Consider the following 12,596-nt stretch of genomic DNA (forward strand, 5'->3'; position numbering starts at 1 on the left):
CTTAAGGAACTAAAAAGGGCTTCTTTTTTCTTCTTTACTAAGGGAGGTGCAAGTAAATTGGTAGTCAGGACAATGCCAGATTCCCCTGGCAGCAGAAAATACAACCTGTGCCAAGTATGGCCTGAACTTTTGGATACATGTCAAATGGCACCGTTTCTGTGAAAGCTGAAGTTAAATCACAGCAGAATCCAAAACATGAATTACAATTGCAGCTCCTGAGCTCTCCCCGATCTCCTCTCCTGTAGGTTGGCACAGCAAGGTACATGGCCCCTGAGGTTCTGGAATCCAGGATGAACCTGGAGAACGTGGAGTCCTTCAAACAAACAGATGTGTACTCCATGGCTTTGGTCCTCTGGGAAATGACATCTCGCTGTAACGGCGTCGGAGGTAAGTGCCATCAGTTTTCTTCTCTCTGAAAGTATGTTTGGACAGACATGCTCTTGTGGTTGTCTGGGGAGAGGATGATTCTTTTTAACTCTCACCAATTGTTCCTGTGTACCTGGATGCTATAAATTAACAGGCCTTCGGTAGTATGAGATGCACATGTGCATGAGCAGGTTTGAGGGCAAGCACCTGAGAGCATGAGAAAATTGGTTCTTGATTGGTGTAAGGATAAATCTGCTGTTAGGTAGAACCATTTTTAAAGATAATTAATGTCTGCTTTTTCCTGTAACATCTTGGGTAGCCATGGATTGACTCAGTCTGGTTGACCCCACCCAAAATGATTGGAAACATAAGACAATTTGAAATATTAAGACCAAGAAGTGATAACTGCCTTTCATGGAATGCTAATTCTGAAACCTAATGAGGGCCAGTTAAGTGTCACATTTACTAATTTGATCATTTCAGTAAGAGCCATCATAGTGATACAGAAACCTTCCTGCTTTCCCAAAATCCCCAGCTGCTCATCATTTTTTGTGATATTGCAAGAGATCATCCATATGAGAAATCAAGGGATGTTTGTTGTATGAAGTGCAGTAACAAAATACAAATGATTGGAACTGACTATCAGAACAGCTCCAGGAAGAGCTGCTGTGCTTGTTCATATTCAGAGTTTGTTCACTGAAACAAAATCTCCGTTTCTGCTTTGCCTAAAGCTGCCCTAGAATTCCCAGTGTGCAGCACTGGTATGTGCTAGAAATCCGAAAAGTTGCTGTTGAGATATCTGCATTACATATTGCCATGTTTGAAGATTTTCACCTTACTTCAGGGACTAAAATGAGACTAAGTTACATACAAAATTCTTCAGTCTGCTGGTATTGTCTAACATTCATTCTAACAAAAACTGCTGCACAGTCCAGGGCTCTCGCAGGCAGTCTAAGGAGCGGGGCTGTAAAAGGTAACACTGATGTGGATATTATAGTAGATATGTGACTATGATTTGATTTGTTACCCTTCTTCCAAAACCACAGAGGCTCCCTTTTCATCGGACTTGGCACAGTTGTATCTTGAAGGGCTGCCACAGAGACAGGACAATCTTGCAGGCTAGACCACTGCAGTATGGGGAACATAGTGTACAGAAGGGAAACCGATGTCCCATGGGGAGATGTGCAGAGCTGCTCCTAGTTTCTCTACTAATATCCGTGGGATACCACAAGGGTGTCCATGGAGGTCTCTGAAGCCACTCTGCACAGTGGCTGTGTGGCTGCATCATGGTGTCCGTGTGCAGGCAGGAGGAATGCCTCCACCTCAGTCTATTCCTATGTCTGACCAGCATTTAGTCTTGTTTGCACCCTGCCGGGAAAGCTACAAATCGAGTATGTGTGCAAACAGCTACTGCTAGCATAAAAGCATGACCCTTTTCTAGTCAAACATTTCAGGGAAAAAACATTTGGTGCTTCAGGAACTGAACCTCAGTCTGGCATATTCCGAGGCACACCTATCCACATTTAACTGTCGTCGTCATGCCTGTTTCTAAATGCATTGGCACAACCTCAGTCTTTCATTAGCACTTTGTAAATGTGGCTGAGGAGATTTAAAACCCGAGAAAAAGGATATTTGCCCTGTCTCTTGTGCTCTCTCTGTTTCTTGCATTTAGGAACTCACCTTATTAATATAAATATGAGCTGTTCACTGTGGAGTCTTTTATCTTTGCTGATGCCTTCCTGTTCATATTTGCTGAGTATGGTGAAATGGAGATTGTGGCAAGAGCGGACCTTATTGCTGCTGTTCTCAGAAGGCAACTGCCTAAAAGAGGATATAAAGGGAGTTTCATAAGGAAGGAAAATCACCAGCATGTTTGGCTAGAAGAGACTGACCCATTATAACCTTTAGAAGAAGAGCTGAAGTCATTTCAGGAAAAGGAAAAATTTCTCTGGCCCAGCGTCCCCTTTGCTTTCAAGGTGGAGCTTAACCCCCGCCCTATTCATTTCATCCCTCAGTCATCCTCATCTCCAGAAACACATTTCTTGAATTTCGTTTCCCTATTTCAGTCATATTTCCAGGGGCTGAAGTCCCCAGCAAAACCACAGGAGTACTTGGGCAGATCTGTGGAGGGTGGAACTTGGGCTTAGTGTCTTCATCCAGAGCAGTTAAACACAACTCCCAGGATGTAGCTCCTTTAACTTGTCACTGGTACTGAGCTGCAGCTGCATTGCACGGTTTCTCTCATTTCCTTCTTAGATTTTCCCCTGGTTCGTGCAGTCTGGCTATCTTTGCAACCAGCTGGTGAAATACCCTTACAGTGATTCATGACTACAGCTCCCCCTCTGCTTTCCCTCTCCATCTGTCATTCGTGAGACTCCCTCCTCTCCTCGCAGCCTTCCCGAGGAGCTGCCTCCGCTCACGCAAACCCCTCTTTTCTTCCTAAACTGTTAGGCACCGAGAGAAATGACCTCCCCTATAAGCTGGAGTAGGCTGACCTGATTGCAGCCAGCCCTTCCAAAGGAGCCTAAAAGATGTAGGCACCATCTTTGCAGGGCAGGCTTGACTGCGGTGTCAGCTCCCCGTCACTAGAAAAACCTGTGGCAGTTTAGAGGGCAGGAGTGGCAGTCTAAGCTGAGGCAGCAGCATTAGCAACTTTAATTAGGGAGGGAAGCACGTGGGGGGCGCTAATTGCCATTCAGCCACGTCAAGGTACAGTGACTTACTTCTTTTACAAAGGGAGCTCTCAGGATTCGTTTGTCAGCGTACAGGTGTTCGGTGAGTGTGAGAGGCGATGGAGGCAGGTCCTTTCGCTACAGCAGCTTTGTCAAACACAGTCTCCATGCTATGCCAGGCCTTTTCAGTCAGCAGATGTTTAAACAAAAATACCCAGCAGCATAATCCATACTGTGAAGCTGCCATAGTAAATAAGCAGGTGGGGATCTGCTTTCGAGAAAGGCCATGCTGTTCATTGTTACTTTGTTGTGCTAAATACGGAGAAGCAGAAATGGGGCACAGGGGAAAGGGAGACGGAGGCAAAGATCGAGTTTGACTGATTTTTCACCAGAGTATAATTTAAGAGGCATATTTAGAAACTCAGCAATACTACTTTGGGGAGAACTTCAACTGCTCCATGCTGCCGTTAACTTGGTATTTCATTCAGCGCAACAGCTGTGCACCAGATGCTGCACGTTGCAAGAAATATAATTTTCATCTCAACCACTTGCTTTCAGAGCGACACAGCTTTGGCGACTGAGGCAAGTGTAATTTCTCTGACAGCCTCCTAGAAAGAGAAGAAAACCATCTGTTTTGTATCGGAGCTGCTACGAGAGGGGGACTGTTGGGGGTGGCAAGGGAGAAGGAGAGGAAAGGGAACTTCTGGATACACAGGGTTGGTGAAGAGGGAGAAGAGAAACCCCTCAGAAAATGGCGACGTTGCTCATGCAGTATTGTACTGCCTGGAGTGGTGGCTGGCTTCGGTATAGCAGCAGGGCTTTGTTTGAGATGGCAGCCTTGCTTTACCAGAGCTGTGTTTAATGTGAATAAAATCACTGATTAATCTTATGCTTACTTGGAAAGAGTCAGTCAAGAGCCACGGTTTGGTAACTAAACATTTGTGCATCCCGTGCCTCGTGAAATGCTCAGCTTTCATCATATTGATGTGGAGAGGTGACAGTTTCTGGTGGCAGGGAGCATTTTGATAGCCTGTACAGTGGGGCTGTGCCTGTGCATTGGGCCCTGAGGTGGCTGCAGCCGGGGCCTGATTTAAACCTCTCCTTCTGTGGAGTAGAGCCACTACGCTGGCTTGTGGTGGCCTATAACCCCGAGCTGGTACATCCACACAGTGCAGCGTCACCCCATGACAGTAACTCATGTCCTAGAAATTCTCTAAGTGTCACCACAGTACTACATGTAAGGTAGGAAGCCATTCAACAAGCCCGGGTAGCAGTAGATAAGATCGCTGCACTACACTCCATGTTGGCTGCTGATTGCTGTCATTCAACAAGCCCAGGTAGCAGTAGATAAGATTGCTGCACTACACTCCATGTTGGCTGCTGATGTGCTCTGTGTTCTTCTACTTTCCCACCTCAGGATCCAGCACACAGTGACTAAGCAGCCTGTAACCATACACTGATGGCAGAGCTTGTGCCCTCCCAAACCTTTGGAAGGGTGGCTGTGTCTTTGATCATCAGATGTGAAGTCACTTAAAACGTGTCTGTGCAAGGGAAGCTGCACAATCAGTTCACCCATCCCAACGCACCCTCACCCTTCCCAGCTAGCGTCCGTATTCTGAAGGAGTGGAACGGGGAAACCCAGGGAAAACGTGAAGTAAGCATTTGACAGCTCCTTAAACTTGGCCGTGAAATGGCTTTTGAGCCTCTGCCTTATGCATTGTTATCCCTTTGTGCAACAGCTAAGAAGATCCACCACCCAAATTCCTCTAGCATGAAGAAAAAACACAATCTGCACACACACACACAGGTGTGTATGTGTGCATGAGCTGTGACAGTAGCTCCACCATTGATTTATCCCTTCTGTGTCTGTCCCCTTGTAAACTCTAAAGGGAGGGGTGTTTCAAAAGGACCTAAAAGTTCCTGAACACAAGCCCACTGCTGTTGATTTTTGCTGGCCTTCTTTCACCTCACTCCTGCTTTGATTCTATAAATGAGCCTTCATCTTCCAGCATGAGAAGTTGTCCCACAGAAATCAGTAAGACAAATCACATGAGGGAGTGTCCACAGGGTTGGCAGGTATGCTGTTCTGACCCAAAGGAAGAGACTCTCACTGCAAAGAGCTTAGAGTAGAAAAAGATTACATGAGCGAGGCGTATTTTTCATGAGGAACCCACAGCCAAATTTTCCAAAGCATTCATCAGGCACAACAAATAGATTTTCAGTAATGTCTCTGTTTGGGGCTAAAAATCCAGTCCCAGCTTTTCTGACAGTTATGGCCAGGCCAGTGTCAAAGGAAACAAGAGGTACTGTGATTATTAGCGCAAGGTAGCTCACAACCATAAAGATTAAATGCTGGAGGTTAAAGTTGAACGAACTCTGCCATTACTGAACGCTAAAGGTGCTGTAGTTCATGGTACCTGAGGTATTTATGGTATTTCAGCCAGCTGTCATTTTTAGTGTCTGACTGGTCTGAAAGCAATCAAAAGAAACATACAAGGCATGAAAAATAGATTCAGCATCTGTATATAGCCATGCACAAGCAGCTAGGCACAAACATCTTAACCTACCTCAAATTGACATCTGTTAATCTACTGTAGCATGAATAACCCCAACTATTACTGCAAAATGTATCTGACACCTGAGATTCCACAGCATAAGGATGATTTACTGCGAGAGGATTCAGTGGGCTTTTCTTTCTAAGGGAAAAGATAATAAATAGCAAGAAGATGCTGCATGCTGTTCAAACTGAGGGAAGGCACGACAGTATTACTATAAAGTCATTACGGCGAATTGGCATCTGGCCTCAATTTGTTTTTCTTTACCATTAAAAGACAAACAAACAAACAAAACAAAACCAAAAAAACCCAAACCTGAAAAACCTATTCAATCTTTATATTTGGAAGAGGAATGCTTATAGCATAGAAGGAATTTCTCAAACAGGGAAAATGTATTACAAACCTATCGATTCCCTGGGAAGGCTTTCCCGTCCCCCACTTGAACCATCTCATGAATCTGAATGGCCTTCGGATTAAGCTCAGCGAGAGGGAACAGGTCAACACCACAGCACCAGCTTCCTTCTGTTGGACATTCGGACTCCTCTGACTCCTCATACTGCAAGAAGATCTCAGAGCCTTGGCTGGTATCCATGACCACTACCACAGTCAAACCATGACTGATGGAGATGGTCTAGGAAATGGCCATCTAGGTCATACTATTTAAATTTTCCCAGCAAACGTTAATATTTTGGTTAGCTTTGAAAGTAGAGGTATCTGCTTTGTAATCATTGTGCATCCGCTGCATAGTAATCCAGGTCTGACCAGCAAGATGGCAACTTCCCAATTAATTTCTAGGGCTAAAGTCTTGTAAATTTACTTTGGCCGAGTAGTCTCTAACTCAGATTAATGCTGGTGAAACCGGTATGCCTTCTTGTAGAGGAAAGAAAGCAAAGCAGACTTTGGCCCTTGAGTCTTAAAGAAAGTGATTTACATATGAGAAGATAGGAGTTGTGTTTCGGGGCTACAGCCGCTCTCCAGAGCATTGCGTGGACAGTGGCCAGCACCAGATGGTTCAGGAGAAAGAAGGAGAGATCTGCAGGAGGCATCTGTGGGGTAATCTGCTGCACTGCACACACAGTTGTTTGCAGCTGGATCTCTAAACGCTGAATGTTTGAAGCACAAGGTTTAATATCCCTTCCAAAATGTTTGTTATCATAACTTGGCCATTCTTTTTAAACATTAGAAATTCTTTTTCTGTAGCCTGATAAAGTCTTCATCTTGTGGCCATCAAGTAGAAGTGAGATCTACAGCCTGACTCTAAGGTTTTGGAGAAAAGTCCACTTTTTAGTTATGTTCAATACTACCTTGTTTTTATCATGAGATGACAGAAGGATCTGACCTGTGTAATCTTGATCATTAGTTATTTTCAGTCTTCTATCATATGACTCCTTACCTTTCTCTACAAAGTAAACAAAGCCAAGCTTTAGAGGTTCCTCCCATTTTTTCTGGGCCTTTAATCATTGTTATCACCCTTCTCAGAGCTTCTTTTTACCGTAAAATGCCCCTTGAGAGAAGTGAGCAGCACTGGACACTGCATTTGAACTTTGGTTGTAACATTACGCAAAGTACAACGTCTCCCATTTCGTTCATGTCTCTTTACACATCTTCTGGGCACTCACATGCACTCTTCAGACTGCCTTGTAGATTACACTTCAGTTTTTCTTGCCCGCAATTAATTCCTAGAAAGAAATAAGAGGCAGCAGAACAGGCCAACTTCATAAATCTTTATCTAATACTAGCAAGTCATTAGGCCTGTGAGTAAAGTCTCCATCTGTTCCCAAAGAAACCACAGCATTTTCTACACTGTGTCAGCATCTACTATAATATTTCCGCTTTCAGAGATTTCTTGAGTTTTCTCCAAAGGTCCCATATGTCTGCCTCTTTCATTCTCTCTCCAAAGAAAAGCAAAGAAAATATGCAACATGCAAACAAAAACTAGAATGGCAGCAGCCCCTTCAGGAAGCTGTGCCCCCTGCATCATAGGCCAAAACTGACCCATTTTGGGAAAGAGGCCTAAAATAAGAGTAGACTACTACTTTCTATAAAGGAACACAGCTCAGTAATAAACAAGGGCAGCATAGCAGCTTCCAGCACTGCTCCTTACTGTATCTTTGTCCTTTTCAAGCAACTGTTTCCTCCTAGCAATCTGGCACATCAACATCTATCATGACCTAGATAGATTTCAGTTTATATTTCACCTGGTAAGTATGTATGGACTCCAGGGGAACTAAGGGGGACCAGTTCTTGCAAGCCTGGCTCAAGCAAAACTCACCTTGAAGCTCCTGTGTGTTTTGCCTCAGCAGAGATTGAAAGGCTCACAAACCATTATAGGTTAATCTGCTCCTCTGACTGTTGCTAATATGATTATGCACTAAAGGGTTTAAATGAAAATTGTTTAGTTGGCTAGGAAAGAAAAGGGGAGGGAGGGGGCACGTGGGAGAAACATATTTGAAACATTTTTGAAAATGCCAAGTGGCTTTGCATTGTTTGGAGCTGGTCAAGCAGAACAGTGGCACTGAGCAGCTAATCAGTAGCTCCTACTCCTCCAGAGAACAGACAGCTCCCTTCACACTTCGCACCAGCGCAGCCCAGCTGAATGCCCTTGTGTTTGCTTATTCTCTTGGCAGAAGTGAAAGAGTACGAGCCCCCGTTTGGCTCTAAAGTACGAGAACACCCCTGCGTGGAAAGCATGAAGGACAATGTCTTAAGAGACAGAGGGCGACCCGAGATCCCCAGCTCCTGGCTTAACCATCAGGTAAGAGCACCACACGTGAGCAGCTGGGAACTGCACTATACATTTAGCTGCTGCCTGAAGCCTGAGCCTTAACTCAGTGTCCTGCCCAACAGGCTGGACCTCTCTTTTGCACAGATTAGAGCTCTTTCACATGGTGAGACCGGTGCTGCCGTGGTTCAGACACCACAGTGCCCTGCACCATGCCTACCCCAAAGCCCTGGGATTTCTGCTGTCCACCAATGTAATCTAAAAGTGATCAAAAAAAAAAGATTGGAAACCTGAGACCCGACAATCATCCAGACAGCCACAGAATAATTAGGGCCTTACAGCACACTGTGTGCAGGCTCTGAAAGGTCAAAGAGAACAAATTCGCACATGGGCCCCTTCAGCAGAGAAAACAAATCTCAGTACTTTATCATGGAGAGCAGTCATAGTTGTATCCCAGCTGTTGACAGGTTTAAGAAAATAGGAAATGAGTCTTCAGCAAGCCAGTCTGTTTTTATTCAGGTTGCGCATTAGCAGTCCATTTCCCTTGCATGTCGTGAAGCACTCTGTCAGCTTTCCCCATTCACAGACACCATGGTTGCACTTCCTAGGTGATAGTTGCAGCCCGATTTCTCAGTAGATGAAACTAAATGGAAGCAAGCCAAGGGCATGCATTTCTTCACCTTTGCTCTGAGCAGTTTTATCAGAAGAGATAAAATGAGAATCATCTCAGAGGAGAAGTGAGACTTGGTCGTTTCACTTGTCAATGAAATATGTTGAGTGGTCTTTACAGACAAAAGGAAAGCATCGCCAACATTTATAAAAGCCCAGTCAACCAAGATCAGCTAGTATTTCCATCAGGAGCAATGTAACACTCCCTTTTTCATTCCAGTTGAGATGTTAAAATCACAGTCTAACACCTACTTAGGAAAGGCCAAGTGAATGGCCAAAATCAATCATCTTTCCAACCACGAGCAATGCATCTGCCGCCTGATGACTATGGCAGAGTGCAGCCTTTTCCTGGACCACAGGGACTTGCTCCTCTGTGATGAGTAGGGTTATCGAGGAGCGGTGCTTTAAATGGGGAGGAGACCTGTATTTTGAGGGAACCTGGATATCTGATCTTACAAGTACTAAAAAGCCCTTGACCTTTCTAGGAGCCATAGATACAACCATCTTCTAAATGACAAGTTGAGCTGGGAAGGAGAGATTATACTAATGCTCATCTTTATAGAAAAGAACTGGTTACAGAAATTTTATAAAAAATGTGGATGAGCTGGTAAAAGGGATCATGAGTTATTGCAGTTGTTTGTTTTCCACGAAGCCAAAATGCAGTCCAAACTGGTAATACATATGTGGCACTTTAGAAGAGCCCAGTTAACAAAGCAGAAAAAAATCCTGAGCCAGATCATTTGGGAGATAAAAATTAAATAGTAGAAAATGCTTAAAATTAGGAACAGTGTGAGAACATTTCTCAGGATATTCAAAAGACATGGTCTCATGTGTGAAAACAATTAAAGTAAAGAAGGGTAGAGAACTGATTAGGGAAACAAGAACAACAGGAAGATCTGTGGTCAGCAAACTTGAGGATAATCACAGTTTTCTCAAGAGCAAAAGGAAATCTAACTTAGTACCAATCTGTTGCTGGATATGAAAGAAAGATACTGCTTATGCTAATGCAAAGGCAGACATGGTCAGCAAATATTTCTGTTCTGCCTTTGGGAAGAGTCAGATGATCATAGAATCATAGAATAGTTTGGGTTGGAAGGGACCTTTAAAGGTCATCTAGTCCACACCCCGCCCCCTGCAATGAGCAGAGACACCTTCAACGAGACCAGGTTGCTCAGAGCCCCGCCAACCTGACCTTGAATATTTCCAGGGATGGGGCATCTACCACCGCTCAGGGCAACCTGGGCCAGTGTTTCGCCACCCTCATTGTGAACAAAATTCATGATGTACGTGTAATAGAAGGTGGTGAAAGCCCCTATAAAGCAAAAGTCATTGGCACTTAAAGCAGGCCTGGGGCAGTATTAGGTGGCCCAGAGACTTGTCAGCGTTCAGGAGAGGGCTATTCCTGCGGGCACTGCCTTATGTGGCAGTAGAAATGGGCAGTACAGCTGGTTATGCCTTGGAGAGAAGTGTCCAGGACCTCATTTCACACACAGCCAGGCATAGCGGCAAGCATAGGTGTGCCAGCATGCCCAGGGCACCTGGGCAGGGAAGCACTGGGCTCAGGATCCCCGTGGTGCTCAGGCATGGGGCAGGTCCGCAGCTGCTCCCATGGCAGCAACCTGAGTGTGTGGAGGGCTGCAGCTCGAGGTACTGGAGTAGAGACAGTAAGATACACTGTGAATTTCCTCACCTCTGGATGTACATAGCAAGTAAAATAATCGCAGATTTGGACTTAGGTGTCCTGCATTCGACTTCAGGGATTTCTTCCCTATGTAAAACCCAGACCTCAGTCTGCCCCCAGTACAGGACACCCCACCGACTGGGAGGACCACCCGTCTGCGCTTGTGTGTCACCGGAACGAGCACAGCTGGCTCCAGCAAGGTTCAGCTAAGAGTCTAGGGCAGGAAATGGATTCCTGGTAACACACTCACAGGACATATAATGAAGGTGGATTTAATTCCCTTCATCTGAATCCCTTCAGCATTTCACACTGCTCTATCTAAAATGCAGTGACGCATCAGCTTCCGCGGGGCTGTGACAGTTTGCAGCAGCTGAGGATCTGCTTTGAACTCCATAGAAGTTGCTCTTACTGTAATGGTTCTTCCATATTCATTTCCTTCCTCTGCAGTCATGTTTTTGTAATGAACTCATTATTCATCGTGATAAAATTCTGGAATGGATTTACATATTACAATTTTTCCCCCCTTTAATGAGATTTGTTGCACTATTGATTTCAAGTTAATGTTTAATATTTAATTTAATTTACTGCTTGTAATTTCAATGCCAGCAGAAAACTAATGTTATTTGTATACAGACAATAACGTTCTGCTATTAACATTGACATCAGTCAACATCACCAATTAGGTAAATTATGCAATTAATGCAGTGTTGTGAAATGTTATTTTTTTCAATAAGAAGTTTAAGATAAATCCTACTTAATGGGCTTTTAGTGTCATAAAGCAAAGCACACAATTTCCTGGCAAATACCTCATGTTTATAAAATGCATTACACAGATGCAACTGTTTTTTGCTCCTGTAAACATGTGCATCAGCATTGAAATGAAGGTTAAATAGTTACATCTGTGAGTGACATGTGTTTAAGTGTTTGTGGGACTGTGGCCCATATTTGCACGTAGGTTTAGTTAGTCTGCAAGGAATTAATGAAGGGCTGATGTAGGGCCTGATATTGCGGGCAATCAGAACTTTGTTCGAAAAGCCCAAACAGAATTCAGGCACGCAAAGGCATGGGTTGAGCAGGAAGTCATGTTATCCAAGAATTCTGATCACATTTATTAAAAAAAAAACCCTACTTGATTCTATAGCACTAGTTCAAAGCATCATTTTTCTTGTTAAAGTATCAGAACATATGCCTGGAAATGACAGTAAAGTGCTGAAAATACCATAGTAGGGTTTCTTTAAAAAAAAAAAGAAAAGCATGCCCCCATGACAGTAGCAGAAAAGCCCATAAAGCACCTCCAGGACACACGTGAATGTCCCCCTGCACTTCAGAGGGCACTAAAGCGACTCTCACACAACGGGCTTTGGCGGTGACTGGCCCCATCACGGCTGCTCTCTCTGTGCTCTCTGCAGGGCATCCAGATGGTCTGTGAAACTCTTATTGAGTGCTGGGACCATGACCCTGAGGCCCGGCTGACGGCGCAGTGCGTTGTGGAGCGCTTCAGCGAGCTCAAGCACCACGACAAGCTCTCGGGAAGAAGCTGTTCGGAGGAGAAGATCCCCGAAGACGGCTCCGTGACCACCGCCAAGTAGCGCGCACCCGAGAGCTCCGAAATGGAGGGAAGTTGCTCCTAGACGCGTTCACCTTGGCAAAGGAAGAAGTCTCGATCGGTGCCTTGACTTGCTTCCTGGAGGACTGAGGCTGTCACTACTCCCTTTAGACTCCGGCTCCAGACAGGGAGATGTATTCGTGGGAATTAAAAGCCGGGGAGTAGGTGTCATACCCTAACATTGGCTGCCGGCATCATGTCGCAGGAGGAGCTATGTATGTTAGCACTTCCTCAGGAAATGAGATTTGAAAATAGCCAATAACATTATGCACTTTATTAATGCCTGTATATAACTATGAAATTGCTATTTTTATATATATATACA

At 44.6% G+C, this 12,596-nt stretch overlaps 1 protein-coding gene across 1 annotated transcript; it reads left to right on the plus strand.

Annotated features, from left to right (window-relative positions):
* Positions 1-249: 249 nt before the first annotated feature.
* LOC104083630 (TGF-beta receptor type-2-like) lies at positions 250-12,594 on the plus strand. Its single transcript, XM_009587163.1, has 3 exons — positions 250-387; positions 8,221-8,348; positions 12,075-12,594. The coding sequence occupies exons 1-3, from the start codon at positions 264-266 to the stop codon at positions 12,252-12,254; spliced, it is 432 nt and encodes a 143-aa protein (XP_009585458.1). The 5' UTR covers positions 250-263; the 3' UTR covers positions 12,255-12,594.
* Positions 12,595-12,596: the final 2 nt, after the last annotated feature.

This window comes from Fulmarus glacialis, unplaced genomic scaffold, assembly GCF_000690835.1.
Source record: "Fulmarus glacialis isolate BGI_N327 unplaced genomic scaffold, ASM69083v1 scaffold30891, whole genome shotgun sequence".
NCBI lineage: Eukaryota > Metazoa > Chordata > Aves > Procellariiformes > Procellariidae > Fulmarus > Fulmarus glacialis.

Coding starts and splice junctions, on each gene's coding strand:
- LOC104083630 (XM_009587163.1), top strand. CDS start 264: ATGGCCCCTGAGGTTCTGGAATCCAGGATGAACCTGGAGAACGTGGAG. Junction 388..8,220: donor TCGCTGTAACGGCGTCGGAG/GTAAGTGCCATC, acceptor TTCTCTTGGCAG/AAGTGAAAGAGTACGAGCCC. Junction 8,349..12,074: donor GCTCCTGGCTTAACCATCAG/GTAAGAGCACCA, acceptor TGCTCTCTGCAG/GGCATCCAGATGGTCTGTGA.